Source organism: Sarcophilus harrisii, chromosome 1, assembly GCF_902635505.1.
Source record: "Sarcophilus harrisii chromosome 1, mSarHar1.11, whole genome shotgun sequence".
Lineage (NCBI taxonomy): Eukaryota > Metazoa > Chordata > Mammalia > Dasyuromorphia > Dasyuridae > Sarcophilus > Sarcophilus harrisii.
The window spans coordinates 292,225,223-292,241,543 of record NC_045426.1 but is presented as its reverse complement, the minus strand read 5'-3'; the positions used below and the strand labels follow the sequence as shown (position 1 = coordinate 292,241,543).

The 16,321-nt window shown below is 34.2% G+C and overlaps 1 protein-coding gene across 2 annotated transcripts in view; it reads left to right on the top strand.

Annotated features, from left to right (window-relative positions):
• MCC (MCC regulator of WNT signaling pathway) overlaps positions 1–16,321 on the top strand; it is a 223,516-nt gene that overhangs the window by 183,228 nt on the left and 23,967 nt on the right. For both annotated transcript variants that reach the window (XM_031943717.1, XM_031943721.1), the window contains 2 exons: positions 4,033–4,267; positions 9,520–9,726. In XM_031943717.1, coding sequence (XP_031799577.1) covers positions 4,033–4,267; positions 9,520–9,726 — 442 coding nt within the window. The remainder of the gene's footprint in view (positions 1–4,032; positions 4,268–9,519; positions 9,727–16,321) is intronic.

The following is a 16,321-nucleotide window of genomic DNA, read 5'->3' as shown; positions in this document are numbered from 1 at the left end:
GCCTGGATTTGCCCATGTCACATACACACATTTCCCCATTCAATAAACTTCAAATTACCTCCAGAATCTACTATTTGTATAGTTCTTTATATAGCACTCAAACACTTCATTTCCTTCCTAGCTTTCCATCCTTCTTACATTCTACTTCTACCTAAATCACTTGTGATACACTTATATTTGTGTATTGCTCTTCTTTGCACGTGATATTTAATTTCCCATGTCTGTTCTTTTGCCCTAGTAAAGTTCTTTTCCATGTTTACAATGTTTTACCTCAATCTCTGGCATCTGGTAAGACAACTCAGTCACCTTCATGGTCCCTTCCCTGTCTCTCTTTCCCTTCAGCCAATTCTAGACTTCCCATATGGTATGTCTGCTCTGTCTACTTTGTATAGTATTTTCTATGTAATTTTTTACTTACATGCTATTTCCCTTTTAGAACTTAAAACTCCTTTGAGGTCAAGGGCTGTTCTTTTTCTTTTTTCTTTTTTCTTTTTTTTTTTATTTTCCCCTACTGTCTAACACAATGATTAGTTTAATAATTTATTTATTTAGTATTTTTTTTTTTTAGTATTTAATAAGTTTTTCAACTGACTTTTAAAAAAATTCCTATTGAATACTGAGTCATAGTTATTTTAAGAATGGGGTTAGGAAAGTTTAGATAATTTCATGTAATCTATACTGAGTGAGGAGAATGTGGGGGTGTGGGTTTAAAGGCCACTGAAGAGTATCTTTGTACCATTGCAGTTCTGATTGCATAGTGACTGCTATACTATGCAAAAAACCAATGGCAAGTAACCAATGAAAGTAAAAACAATGTAATATAAAATTAAGCAAAACCAAAAGGAAAGAAGCCCTGTCATCCTGTCCATATCACCTATGCTAGGGTGAAAATATGTATAGTCTGCTTTTTAAAGTAGTTCCAACAGGATTCTTTATCTACAACTCATGCCTACATTCCATCTGCTCCCTCACATATACAACCCTGAACTCTGCCTCAAATGACTAAGATATAATACAACCTCAAACAGAATATTCCCTTGCTGATAAGTGAGATCATAGACAAGCAGTTATTGAATGATATAACCTTCATCCAACAGCTGACAGCTTGTCACTAGGAGACAGACCACAGGCTGCTTTATCTGCAAGCATCTATAGAAAGTACCATATTACATTTCTTCCTTTTTAAACATTATCATAATCATATTCAGCCATGGAACATTAAGAACATAAAACCATGTTGTAATAAACCTCAGCTAATCTATTTTTCTTGTTGACATTCTAGAGGGGGAGAGGAGAGAGTTGGGCCTATAAAAACACTTTGTTGTTCATCTGGAAATTAAGCTTTTATTTTGTGAAAGCAGTTTTTCTTGGTGAAAAGATGTCTACAAAGTGAATTTTGGTTTCTCTTGAAAACAAAAGTCACCCAGGCTCTTTTCTATGGTTTATTCTATGGTTTGTGAATGTGATGGTGATGGAGGTGGGGAGGAAGGGCTGTAGAAGACTAATACTCTTTGAAAGGATTTAACATACATCCAAGCCTTTCAGCCCCTAGGCCTCATTGGTTCAAGTTCTCTGGAATCATTTTAAATGATCCCTTTCAGTTCTAAAATTCTAGGAATTCTTTTGAATGGATGGTTTCTGAAATATGAGGACTCATAAAGTCTTGCAGAAGGTGCAAAGGGAGAAAATGTAAGTCTTATTAGCTCCCACCATTCATTCATGCATTTGTCAAACCTTTCATTAAATATCTACTATGTACAATGCATTCAGAATAAATATGACCTATATTCATAGGTGGCCTTAGAATCAGGAAGACTATTTGCCTTGTCTCTGACATATAAGAACTGTATGATATGGGCAAATATAACTTAACTTCTGTGCCCCAGACAGTTCTCTGATACTACATGTCACAGTGAATGTTCCCTATATTGATGAAGTCTAGACAAGCCTAGTAGGTCTAGGAGGGGGAAAATGTAATGTATTATACACTGGGGAAGAAAAGATACATAAGAAAGAGAAATAATCCCTGCTGTATTTTATTATAGAGGCATTAAGTCCTATATCAGAGAAAATGTAAAACAAATAAGGAAATAAGCTCCCAGTGAATGGGAATGGTTTCTTTTTTGTCTTTGTATTCCCAGCACCTGTTAGCATATTATAAGCACCCAACAAATGCTTATTGCATATAAAATCCTATAAGTCTTAGCAATAGATTATTTATAGAAAGTGAGGGAAAGCAGTAGAGCATGACACTCATATTTAATTAAGAAGTTGATGGTACCCTTAAAAGTAAGAGAAGTTTGGCAGAGGGAAAGTTTTGGAGAGGAGGGGGAAAAATGAGTTTAATTTAGTTTAGTTTTTTTGTTTTTATAATTATAGCTTTTTGTTTTTCAAGATACATGCAAAGATAGTTTTCAACATTCACCCTTGCAAAACTTTGTGTTCCAGATTTTTCTCCCTCGCTCTCCATGTACCTCCTCCCTTAGACAGCAAGCAATACAATATAGGTTAAATATGTGCAGTTCTTTTAAACATATTTCCATATTTATCATGCTGTATACAAAAAATCAGATTAAAAGGGAAAAAATGAAAACCAGAGTTCAAATCTGACCTCAGACACTTACTACCTCTGTGACTCTAGACAAGTCACTTAACCTTGTTTATCTGAATTTTCTCATCTGTAAAATGAGCTGGAGAAGGAAATGTCAAACCACTCCAGTATCTCTGCCAAGAAAACCCCAAATGGGACCCACAAAGAATTGGTTATGGCTTAAAAAAAATTAACTATGATAACCCTAGATCTTAGAACTCTATGATTAAATGATATGATTTACATTAAAAAATTATTATAAAATGTAAAAACCAGTTTTAACTTATGAGCCATACAAGAACAGAAAGCAGGATGAATTTGATCCATGGGCTAGAGTTTGCCAACCCTTGTTCTATACAGTTTACAAAACAATAAATCAACCTCTGATTTCTAGTGTTTGTCAATCTCCAAGAAGTAAATAGTCACTCTGAAAATGTGGTTCCTCTGCACTTGTATGAGATGACTTCAGGACACTTCTGGAAATTTCCCATCTAATTCTATTTCAAACCCTGAAGTTAGTCTTCTTAGCTTTTCCAACACTAGTGATCAGCTATTTCAGGGTAGTCTTCCTGCATGTCCAAATAGTCATGTTCCTGCTTCTTTTCACCTACCTCCATCAAAGATCTTTCAGAAAACAGATTTATAACAGAAGCATAGGAATATAAAATAACTTGTAATTTATTTTAAAAAATGCAATAAAATTCACAGTTAGAGTGATGAGGGTAATAACAGGGTCATTGTAAGGATGAAATGAGATAATGTTTATAAAGCATTTAGCAACTCTTAAAATGATGGCTTCCCATTATTATTATTAAAATGAATAAACGGATGGATGTTGGGAATGCAAGCTTATTAAAAATCCTATTTCCCTTATTATAGTTTCCCAGCACGATGATACAACATTTGTTGTAGCCTCCTTAAACATAGCCAGTCAAACATAAGTTAGGGTATTTGATAGTCATAGGCTTTTAGGTTATGCTAAATGATTTATCTAACTCCTTAGATTGGTTTGGGAGTCACCAGAAACATTTCATATAGAAAACCAGAAACATTTCAGATAGATCAGAAGCTAGATGGGCCAAATGGAGAAGATTCACCCTAAATCTGGGCTGGTTCTCAAAACCTAGAAGAATCCATTCAATTCCATCTCTGGTGAGAAACATATGATTTTGAGTAAATGAAAATCTTTAAGTGATTCTGGACTTTATGGGTTTTAAGCATCTAGCTCATAGAAACAACTCTACTTTTTCTATTAATAAAGTATATTCCTTGCATGGTTCCTTTATGTTCCTTTGTGGTACATTGGATCAGAATGAAGTACTAAGTCTGAAAATTTGGCTGAGCTTGTTGCACTACCCTTTCATCACTATCTAACTTTATCATTCCTATTCTAACACTGAATCATGGAAAATATGTATAGAACTTTTTTTTTTTTTTTTCAGCACCACCAGCTCCACTGCTAGTAGCTGTGATACAGAATTCACCAAGGAAGATGAACAGAGACTAAAGGATTATATTCAACAGCTCAAGAATGACAGGGCAGCTGTCAAGCTGACCATGTTAGAATTGGAAAGCATCCATATTGATCCTCTTAGTTACGATATCAAGCCTCGAGGAGATAGTCAGAGACTAGATCTAGAAAATGCTGTGCTGATGCAGGAGCTGATGGCAATGAAGGTATCTGTTCAATCACTGTTTCTATTTGCTAGACTGTTGATGGATGGGAGAATTTAGAGTTTCTCCCCAGAAGTGCCGTTGAGAAATGATGGTAACAAATCAACCTTGGCTTCTGAAATTACAATGGTTGTCTATGGACTTTTTTTTCCTGTCTAATGAAAAAATGGACAAGTGCCTAAAGTTAAATACGTTATGAAAGTATGTGGTATATTATTATTAAGAGAAAGAGATTGAGACTATGAAAGGAATTTATTTATTGGCTAACAGGGAGTGACCAGACTAGGGACTGGAGCAGGATAGGACTAATCTAGAATAGAATGATAGTACAAAGAGAAAAGTATCAGGTGAAAGAGTTTGCATCTGGGTAAACAATTGATTTGGGATTGCATGAGCAGAATAGGGGTAATCTAGAGAAGGATGATAGTCCAAAGAGCTGGATATGAGATGAAGTTTAAACCTGGGAAAACGATTGATTTAATAGCCCTAAAGTAAGCGGTTGTACCAAAATCTAAGCATAAAGTTATAAAATCCACTAGCCCCAAAGTAATTCTTATTCTGGATTATGTTATTTTATGTGTGTCCCCATTCCCCTAGTAGTTTGCAAGCCCATTTGAAGCTAGAGAGTATACTTAGTACCTAAGGCAATAATTTATACTGTGTGTATTTAATAAACTTCCTAAGAACAAGATAAAGCTTGTTTTTGTCTGAAAAAGATCTGGGTTCTTTAAGTAGATTCTAAGTTCCCCATGAGTTAAAAGTATTCTGACAGCCAAAATTCAGTATTAATGTTGAGAAGCAAAATCTCCACAACTAGGGAAATGATAAGTCCAATTTAGTCTGTCTTCTCTTGTCAGACCATATCTGGAATATTATCTTCTTGTATAAATTGTAGGAACTGTTAGTAGTCCCAAAACTGACACTTCGGAAATTGTCCAAGGGGATTATAAAGTAGGATATCAAGTAGATCAAGTGGGCAGGATCAATATGTTTCTCTTTTCCACTGGGACAAATCCTGCTCCTCTACCTAGGAATAAGAAGAAATGATTCTATGGCATACTAAAATAACTTCATGTCAAAAGTTATCTTATCTAATATCACACTAAGTATCTGTTCTTCCTTTGCTCTGGGCCTCTGACAGGAATATGGCAAGCTTGGGCAGAGACCCAAGTTGTTTAGAAGACTAACTCTGGCACATCTCATTTTCCAGACTCTTCAAAAAAAATAAAAACAAACCCAACCACCCTTTCTTTCAAATTCATGAGTTGGTTTATCTGGATCATACTATCTGCCTAAGAGATTTAATGATAAAATATTTATAAAGTGCTTAGCACAGTGCCTTTCACATAATAGATACTTAATAAGTGCTTATTCCCATTTTACCCCAATAGAATGGGGACAATTTAATGCATTATTTCTCATATTATTGTTTGTTAATTAAGAGTGAATGGTTGGATTATTTCCTGTGCTGTTTGGGAAGAAAGTAAAACAATCCACTTTTAGCCTTTAATTTCTGAGGGGACTAGACACATCTTCTGGGATCCACAAGACATAAGGTCAGATGTTTGATTTACTTGTTTTCTATCTTTACCACTCCCTAAAAATTCAATCTTCAGTAAGGAATGTGTTGTATAAAGGAATAGGTGGCATACTTACCAAATTAGCTGGTGACATAAAGCTGAGAGGGATAGCTAACACATTAGATAACAGTCAAAATCTAAAAAATTTTGACAAAAAAGTTTAGGGTTTAAACCAAGAAGATAATACTAAATAAGAAGAAACATGAAATGTTACATTTAAATACAAAAAATCAACTTCATAAGTATAAAAGGGAGATATAAATCAGTAATTTATCTGAAAATAAAAAAGTGACATTTTAGTGAACTCAGTATGAATCGGCCAAAGCAACTGATACAGTCTTGGGCTTCATTAAAAGAGGTATGACTTCGAAGAAGAGGGAAATGATAGTAAATGTGAGAGCTGTCCAAAAGTATAATGGGTTTCTGTGACAAGTGGTAAGGTTGTAACTCCTTGGAGTTCTTAAGGCAGAGGTGTCTGAGCTCTTCTTGGGGCATGAGTTCAACTAGATTGATACTGAGATGTAGAAGAAGAGACTTATAATTTTGAGAATCAGGAAACCTCGGTTCAAATCCCGATTCTAACATTTAATTTACCTTGCCTTTGAGTAAGATATTTGGTTGCTCTGAGCTTCACTTTCCACATTTATAACATGGGACTTAAAATTTTTACATTACATTCTTTACAAGGCAAAGTGTTTTGTAAAATTTTAAGTAAGTGTACAATAAATGAAATTATTGTGTGTTTTTAACCACCCCATAGCTTATTATTTTGAAAAGCAAGAAGTAGGACTCTAGTGCCACTGGACATTTCAGTTTCAGTTTTCTTACCTATTAAATGGGAATATTAATAGCACATTGCAAGGATGAAATGCAACAGTAAATTCAAAGCACTTTGCAAGTCTAAAAGTACTAAATGTTGGCCATTATAATTATTCTTATCAGCTGGAGAACACAGAAGAGAACCATTAGAATGATGGAGGATCTTAAGTTTATGCCAAATGCAGATTGTGTGAAGTCATTGGGATACTTAATCTGGAAAAGAGAAGGTGGAGGAAGAGTAGTAGAAAGGAGGCAATAACTCCAGTCTTCAATTATATAAAATTGTCATGTTCCCCATACACATGACATGCTATCTGCTGTCTCGTTGCTTTCTCCCAGGTTGTCCCAGGGGAGGAATGCATTACCTTCTCATCTCTGGCTAGAATCTCAAGTAACTTTCAAAGCTCAGTGAAACTGCCACCTCTTACAGGGTATCTGTAAAAATCCCAGAAGGAAGAAACTAGCAGCAGGGATGGTGCGTGAGAGACAGTGGAAAGGCCCCTTAATAAAACTAGGAATTAGAGTCTTGAAGGAAGTTAAGAGGTGGTAGTGAAAAGGGAGAGCATTTAAGGCATGGGAATAGTCAATAAAAAGGTACAGTTACAGGATGGGGTATGCAAGGAACAGTAAGAAGGGCAATGTCTGGCCCACAGAGGACATGAAAGGTTATGAAGTTCAAGAAGACTGAGAGGAGCCAGATTGTGAAAGGCTTTAAAAGCTAAACAGAGGAATTTTACATTTGATTCTGCAGATAATAGGAAATTCACTGGGGATTATTGAGTAAAGAGGTAACATAGACTTGCATTTTTAGAAAAAAGCAAGGAGAAACTTAAGGAAGGGAGACCAGTAGTCCAGAGGCAAAATGATGAGCTTACAACAGGGGTGTTAATTATGTGCATGGAGAGTGCTTTTACAAGTAAAAATGATAATGTTTGGCAAAAATAGGATATGTTGAGTGAGTGTAAAAAAGGAGTGAGGGATGACACAAAATTCAGACAATAAATATTTATTAAATGTGTACTGTGGTACAAATCCAAAAATGACATTCCCTGCTTTTGAGGAACTTAAAATATAATAGGAGAGAAAAAAACGCTTGCAAATATATACAAAACTATCCTATTTACAGCTTAAATAGGAAATGATTAACAAAGAGAAGGCAGTGAAATTAAGAGGGTTCCGAAAAGTTTCCTATACAAGTTGGAATTTTACCTGGAACTTGGAGGAAGCCAGGGAAGCTACGAGGTGGAATGGAGAAGGGAGAACATTTTAGACAGTGGGAACAACTAGATTTTTCCAGAAGTCTGGAGCCAAGCGATGGAATGTTTTATTCATGAAACAGCAAGCAAGCCAGTGTCACTGAATCAAAGAATGAGGTAAGTACTGGGAGGACAGAACTAGGTTATGAAGAACTTCAAAAGCCAAGTAGAGGATTTTGTTTTTATCAAATTAGCAAAGATGAAAGAAAATAGAAATAGCGGTTGAAAGGCTATAGAAATATAGACCTATTGAAACACTAGTGAAGCTGCCAGTTGCTTCAATTTTCTGGAAGGCAATTGAGCAATATGCTAAAAAATAGGACTAAAATGTCTATTCATCTTAACCCATATTTCCCATTGGGTAACATATATTCTCAGATCAGACAGAAAGGTCTCAAATATACTTAAAATATTCATAGGAGCACTTTTTATGGTAAGAGAACTAGAAACAAAGTAGATTGTTTTCCTTTTTGTTTCTCCATTTATTGAGGAATGGTTAAAGAAATTTTGGTATTTGGTTAAAGTGGAACATTACTCCAACATACGAAATGATGGACATGAAAAATTCAGAGAAAAATTGGAAGGCTCCATGAACAGATATTAAGTGAAATGGGTAGAAACAAAAAGACAATATGCATAATGACTAAAACAATGTCAACTGAAAAGACACCCACCAAAAAAAAAAAAAAATACTAACTGCTTTGTAATTTAATGACCAAGATATAGAAAAGGATGAGAGAATGCACTTTTTTCTCTTCTTTGCAGAGGTAGAGCTTTGTGTGTATTGTTACTCAAGTGTTAGTTTTGGTAAACAATTATTTTCTATTTTTGTAAGAAATGGTTTACTGGGTTAGTTAGGAGGGGCAGCAGCAAATATATTTGGAAATTAGAAAGATGTAAAAACAGAAGGTAATTTTCTCTCACAGAAATAACATAACCCTGTGTCTTTCATATGTCAACAACTTGGGCTAGTACAGAGTTTTTCCTACCTCATAAACAAATTATACTGATGAGCCAATTTTAAAGTAGTAATATAATGAGTAGACTTTTAAATAAGTGCTATCTTGGTGGTAGAAATCATTCTTTGAACTTCCCCTTCTGGAGTAAATAGTTCATCTGCAAAGATGCTTTGTAGGAGCTGATGGCAATGGAAAAAATTTGCTTACAGAGCTAGTATAGTGAAGGTTCAAAAATAAATCATTGTTAGCATGATCTAGCAACTGACCCAAATACAGTGCTCTCTCATTTAGAACTCACTTATATTACTTCTTATTGAAATGCCAGTCTTTCATTTCTGAGGCCACCTTCTAAGGAATACATTTTTAATTGACTCTCAGAAACAGACAAGGAGACATCTGTTTATAAGAGAGAAAGATAATGAAGGAGATAGTGACAGAAAGCGCTGGAGGGCTAGAGAAGGAGGGAGATCTAGAAAAGCCACTTTGGAAAGAGTTAATTAGGTAGATGTAGAAGTATTGCCTAGCAGAAGTGAGTGCCCAGTTGAGATCATGTGACATAAATTTGTAGTAGAACAATCAGAATGTCTTGTGTAATTTTTTTTCCCTCTGTGAATTAACAGAAAATTTCCTTTGTGTCATAGGAGGAAATGGCTGAGCTGAAGGCCCAATTATATCTACTGGAAAAAGAAAAGAAAGCTCTTGAACTGAAGCTGAGTACTCGAGAGGCCCAGGAGCAAGCCTATTTGGTGCATATTGAACATCTTAAGTCTGAGGTGGAAGAACAGAAGGAACAAAAAATGAGGTCACTTAGTTCCACCAGCAGTGGAAGCAAAGAAAAATCTAGCAAGGTAAAGGATTGTAAAGTGCTGGTCACTAGTTTGAATGGCAAATACATCTGGGTGGATAACTCGAAGGGTAATATATTGAGGAAGGGAAGAAGAAAGTCATTCACATTTTCACTACTCTTACCAGGATTGTATTCAAGATTGTATACCAGGAATGTATTCAGAGGTTAAGATTCAAAATGGGGGTCATAAATTGCCACTGTCTCACACATTTTTGTTTCCCAGTGCTCTTTGCAAACTTTACCTTTTATTCTGATTTCTCTAATGTTGAGGGTTTTTTTTTTTTTTTAATTTGTTTTAATTTTTTTTCAGTTAAACTTTTCTTTCTTCATTCCATTGAATATCATTAAATTAGTTTAAATGGCATTTTCTTTTCTGTTATATTGGCTCAATGTGCATAAGAAATTAATATTTTGAAAATTATTTGGGTATATTTCCACAAAGACAATTTTGTAGCTATATATAGTTACTATGTTGTCTTAGTAGGGAGATGGCTAAATTTTTTTTTACATTCTGTACTTATCTTAATTGGAATTTTTATTTCTATCTCTTCTTGCTGGGTTTGTTGGAAATATATAGAAATGATGATGATTTATTTGGATTTATGTTTTACCCTACAACTTTACTGGAGTTATTTTGTTAAATTTTAATTGATTCTCTAGGCTTTTCTAAATAAACTATATTACCTACAGAAAGTGATCATTTTGTTTCCCATTTGCCCATATTTATTTCCCCAATTTCCTCTTGGTATATAGCTAAATTTTTTTTTTTTAAGCACTATATCAGATAATAGTGGAGATGCTTTCTTGCTTTTTCTCTGATTTTACAGGAAAGGTCTCTAGTTTATCCCCATCATTGATAATGCTGCCTCTTGGTTTTAGATGCCACTTAGCATATAAAGGAAAAGGATGTTGTATTCTGTCAAAAAAAATTTTTTTTCTATTTAGATGTAATCACATGGTTATTATTGCTAAATTCTATTATGTCTATAATTTTCCTATTATCAAATCCTAATATTATATCCTAATACCAGATATTAATATCAAAATTTTTTTCCTAGTATCAAATTCATTCCCAAAATAAATCAAACCAGGTTATAGTATGTAATTGCTGTGATATGTTGATTTAGTCTACATCATAATAAATGATATGTCAAATCATAAATAAATCAAAATAAAACATATTTTATTTAATATGCTTAAGTTAATAGTCATTAGAAATAATAGTCTATAAAATACTTTTATTTATTTTTACTCTCCTTGATTTAGGTATGAAAACGACTTTTGTATTGGTTGAATTACTTTTGTTTCTGTTGTATATAATATGTGGTCTCCCAAATGTCTAAAAGCTTAAAACTTCCCTAGGGATTATTAGGACACCCTATATAAGATTTAATAATTCTTTAAACATTTAGTAGAATTTAATTTCAAATCCAACTGATACCAGGATTATTTTCTTTGCAAATTTATTTATGACTTGTTTTTTTTCCTGGAATTGAGTTATTTAAATTCTTAATTTCTTATTGTTAACCTCTGCATTTTATATTTTTATCAATATCCATGTCTCTCATTAAAAGTGTGTGCGACAGGTGATAGATCCGCTTTCCCAAATTAACTAATCAGAGACATCTTCAGGTACAAAGACAAAACATTTATTTAGTACCTGCAGGAAGAGGCCCCAACACAACTGGGAGCCATACCAGCTCCCACTATGTGCTCCTGGAACCTGACCAGCTTCAGGGTTGTCAGGGTTTAAATAACAAAAGATCCAAGCCTTTTCATTGAGAGTAAAAGGACATAGTCACCAATGTTGTCTGGTTCCCCACAGGTCACTTCACTTCCTGTAACTTCCTGAGAGTCTGACCTTTAGAGAGCATGTGACTCCCTGCAACCCAAGGTCCAAGAACTAGTCTTCCAACTCTGGGAATAGAGATCATGTGACTTAGTCTCAAACTGAGAAAACTTCATCCAATCAGTCCCATTCAGAAGTTTTGTTGATGGTTAAATAAAATAATTTATTAATTCCCCTTCTTTAATTTTCAGTTGCTGCGAATTTTTCTTTTTAATGTTTCATGCTGGTTATTTGGTTTTTCTTTTCCTTTTAATCAAAATACTTACTAATAATTTATTTTATTGATTCTTTTCTTCCTCCAAAAAAGCCCGATTCATTAAGTAGATTTTTGCTTTTAATTCTGTTTTTTTCTCTTTTCAAGATTTCTACTTTTAAATTATTAATTGTCTGTATTTATGAAATAATTATATGTAAAATTCATTCTCTCTTTCTTTTTTTTTCTTTCTTTTCTTTTCTTTTCTTTTTTTTTTTTTTTTTTTTTTTGCTAAGGCAGTTGGGGTTAAGTGACTTGCCCAGGGTCACACAGCTAGGAAGTATTAAGTATCCTCTCTCTCTTTTTAAAGATGATTTTTATCTTAGGCTTATTTCACCAACATCATTCAAAAAATGTGTTTTCTCATTGTTGTCTTTTTCTTTGTTTCTGTGATTTGTTCTTTGGCCCACCAATTATTTTATTTAGTTTCCAGATTAATTTTTAATTCTGTTTCTAATGGATAAATTTTATTATATGGATATGTGATTATATGGATATATACATGTATGTGAATATTGTGTGGATACATTTCTTTTTCCTTTTTTAAGGTTTTATTCCCTAATACATTGTCACTTTAAAAAATTTCAACAAGAAGATGCTTGCATTGGAGGGGAAATATATGATCATGTTTTCATTTCAATTTATTCCTACTGAAAGACATAATGAATAATAACAAATAAACAAAGACAATAAATATAACAAACAAGTAACCAGAAAGTTGTAAAATTATCATTAGTCTTCATGATAAAAGCTATTGAAATTATGCAGTCAAGTAAGTTATGCAAGAATTTTGTTCAGCAGATTTTTGATAGTAGTGTGAGAGCAAAATAACTTACTGAAATATAAAAATAAAAATTAAGTGAGCATGTCATTAATAAAAAAATTTTTTTCCAATAACCATTTGGCTTTTCCCTTCCCTGGCACTTTTTTTAGGTTGGTCAAAACTTGGAATCTTCCATTCAGTTTTTAAATAATATTAATTATGCCTATGCAAATATGCCAGCAACTAAATATATGTAATAAAAGAATGGGAATGGGGAGATTTCCAAGTCAGATGACCAACAAGATGGAGTACTTACACATTTTCTTCAATATTCACAATCTCTCACACCTTTCTAAAATATGAATTAGATATGAGATAAAGCAGTTCTCCTGTTTCCGTGATTCAAGAAATCAAGGAACTCAGAATTACAGCATAAATTAAAAACAGAACTTAAAACGAAGCCTCAAACATGATCTGTAAATTTATTCATTCACCATCCCTTCTCCCACTGGCTGCTATTCCCTAGACCCACGGCCTTGCAATAGAATTCAGTACCACTCTCTCGTCATGCTACCTGAAAAAGCTTAAGCCAGAATTATGTTTTGTCTAGGATGGAAAGGTCAAAACAGGGAATTGAGGGAAAGATAATGCAGGTCAGGCACTAGAGGCTTTTTGGAGCACCCTATATTCTACCCCAAGGAGCTTGACATGCAGCTGAGGCCAGTTCTTTTTTTTTTTTCCCAGCTTCTAAATAATCTCAAAAAATTACTTGGGGTCTGGACTGAGATGGATGAAAAATGAATTCACTGTAAGTGAAGGAAACCCAGTCCCCTAGGTGAAATGGTAGGGAAGTATTCAGGGGGAAAGATTGAAATTGCAAAAGACCTAAGGAAGAAGGAAATTCATTAAAAAAAAAAAATTGACTACAAACAGATGTTAATTAATAGAAGGTAAAAACGGCCTCCAGATTATCTAAAGAAAAGCAAACATCTCTGAATGATTTTTAAAGACTAAGAAAAACGAGGATATTGTATCTCTAAGAAAGCATAAAATCACAGCAGAATGTTCCTGAATGGTTTGAAACAGAAAGATTTTTGAAAAGAAATTCTGTGGTCTATATATAGCAGAAATAATTAGCTGAATACAAAAACTTGAATTCTTGGTGGCAAACCTGTATTTTCAATATATATACATATATATGTATATATATATAAACATATGTATATATATAATATGTATATATATTGAAAAGTATATATATATAAAATCTCTATCTTAGCAAAATATATTGATCTTGAAATCTTGAAGATAGGATAAATAGAAAATAATTAAGGCACAAATCTCCCCCTAAAAAGTAAGACAATTTTTCTTACATTATGGAAGAAAAATGCTCATGATTTCTAAACACAGGCAAAGGTGGGCATGGGGAGGTGGGGAGGAGAGAGCAAAAGAATCCTCAAATCACTTCCAGTAGAGAAAAATTATACTGAAAACTCATAGATACATAATAGTTTAATTTAATAATTCTAGTGACAAAACAAATTCTGCAAATAACTAGGAGAAAAACACTTAAAATATAAAGGAAACAAAATTTGAGTAACACAAGATTTTTCTGCATCCATCATAAACTGAATGAGGGAATGAAAAAAAATGTAACCACAGTTGACATACTTGTAAATAATATAATATTAAAAGATGGATTTTCAATAAAGGAGAAGCAATGAAATATTTCTTCAAAGGAAGTCAAACTTAAACAAATTTTTACTTTACAAAAGTCAGTCCAGGCATCAGAAATACAAGAAAGATATACATACAGTAATTGATAGCATCACTTTGTCTTGCAAGAATTGGTATTTCTAAGAGTGAGACAAGCATTTGTATATGAATTGGAATTAAGTGAGGCGGAGTTTCCACAAAGTCATCAACCTCTCTGTCCCAATGCCAAGACAAAAGAATGACTGGTAATAGTTCAGAATGTCATGGAGTACCTTGGCATTTTCCATGTCTGACCCTGGTCTAAGTACTCCACAAAAGGGAGTGCTTCAAGTGACTACATGGCCATTGAAACAAATTGTTCTCATTCACCCATTCTGCCAGAAGAAGTCGTCATGTGTTTGCAGTAGTTAGGTCTCTAACTCAGTTATCCTCAATCTGCTGAGATAAATGAAGAAACCCAAGAGAAAGAGTGCTGAGTAATTGGTATTCAATTTATTAATTAGGCTAGCTAATTCATGATCATTGGTTTCTCTTGGTAACCAAAGACATGAAGAGACCGGATGTCTTAATATGCTTTTAGAAAAGAGGATGCTCTTTGAAACAAGTAGAAACAGAAATAATTGTACACAATAACAGCATGAATGTGCGATGATCAACTATGAAAGACTTGGGTTCTTTTCAGTGGTTCAGTGATCCAAACAATCCTAATAGACTTTGGACAGAAAATGCCATTTGCATCCAGAAAATGAACGGTGGAGATTGAATGTAAATCAACACATCCTATGTTCACCTCTTTTTTGCCTTTTTTTTCTTTCCCATGGTTTTAACCTTTTGCTCTGATTTTTCTCTCCCAACACGATTCATAAAGCATGACAAGTAAAAATCAGTTCTGATAGATTAAAAATTGATGAGAGAGGGTAAGCTAAAAGTCTTCAGCTTCTCCTGATAAGAACTTGGCTTAATCATGAAACTCAACACCTCCAGCAATCTGAACAGGGGAATAATCCATTTCAAACCAGACCAGTCTGGTTGGTTTTCTCCTTCACAAACACCAGTTGTGGGGAAAGATCTGGGAGATACCAGGGCATAAACTTAAATGCTTTTGGGGTGGAATTCACTTAGATTAGATTCTGTTTATACTCTAAAAAAAAAAAAAGCAAAGTCTCTCAGCTAGGTGGGGTCAAGCCTAAGATCTAGAAGCATGTTCCCAGAAGATTTGGGCAATCTATCTGTCTGTACCTTTGAGACTGGATGATTGACCTACAACCTAAATAAGGAAATAGAGAAGTCTGGATCTCAACTTAATAACTATTTATTAATATAGTAGAAAAATAATTTCCCTCATTTCTTTCATGTCATTTCTACTGATAAAATATCTATTTCTAAATAAAATAACTAAATAGCTAAATAGATTAGCTAAATCATTTGACAGTACCAGGGACTTGGGTATCAGATTTTTTTTTTTTTCTCTGCGTCTTTCACAGATGTAACTAAAACACCTACAGGAACATTTGCAAATTGCATCACTCATGGGTTGCTTCCTAGGATGATGACTGTCTATCTTGAGCTAGAAGCATTGCTGTTCCCAAGGCTCTTTGGTTCAGGGTGCTAAGCGATCTCCATTGGAGTCTGGGGATAATATAGTCAAGGGAGTGGTGGTTTGATTTCTCTGGCAATTGCTGACTCTTATCTGCTTCAGATTGCCTTATTGCTTCTGTTAGGGTGGCTTGTCTGTTCTGTGAGTAGCAGTTGGTTAGCAGTAGGAAGAAATGACTGGCCACTTTTCACAAAAGTTTCTTGCCTGGAAGGAGGAATGGTATTCTCAGTGGTATTCCAAGGGCTCCTTTGTCTACTGGCAGCAGCTGGTCAGAAACTGCTAATGAACAAAAGTGGGCCGTATATGCAGAATTTTTCCAGGTATTTGTTAGAAGTAGACCTGGATGCCAAGGGTTCTTCTCAAGGTTTTTGGAGTCAGGGTTCTAAGCTCTCTGAATCAAGGCCTGAAGAGAGATGGT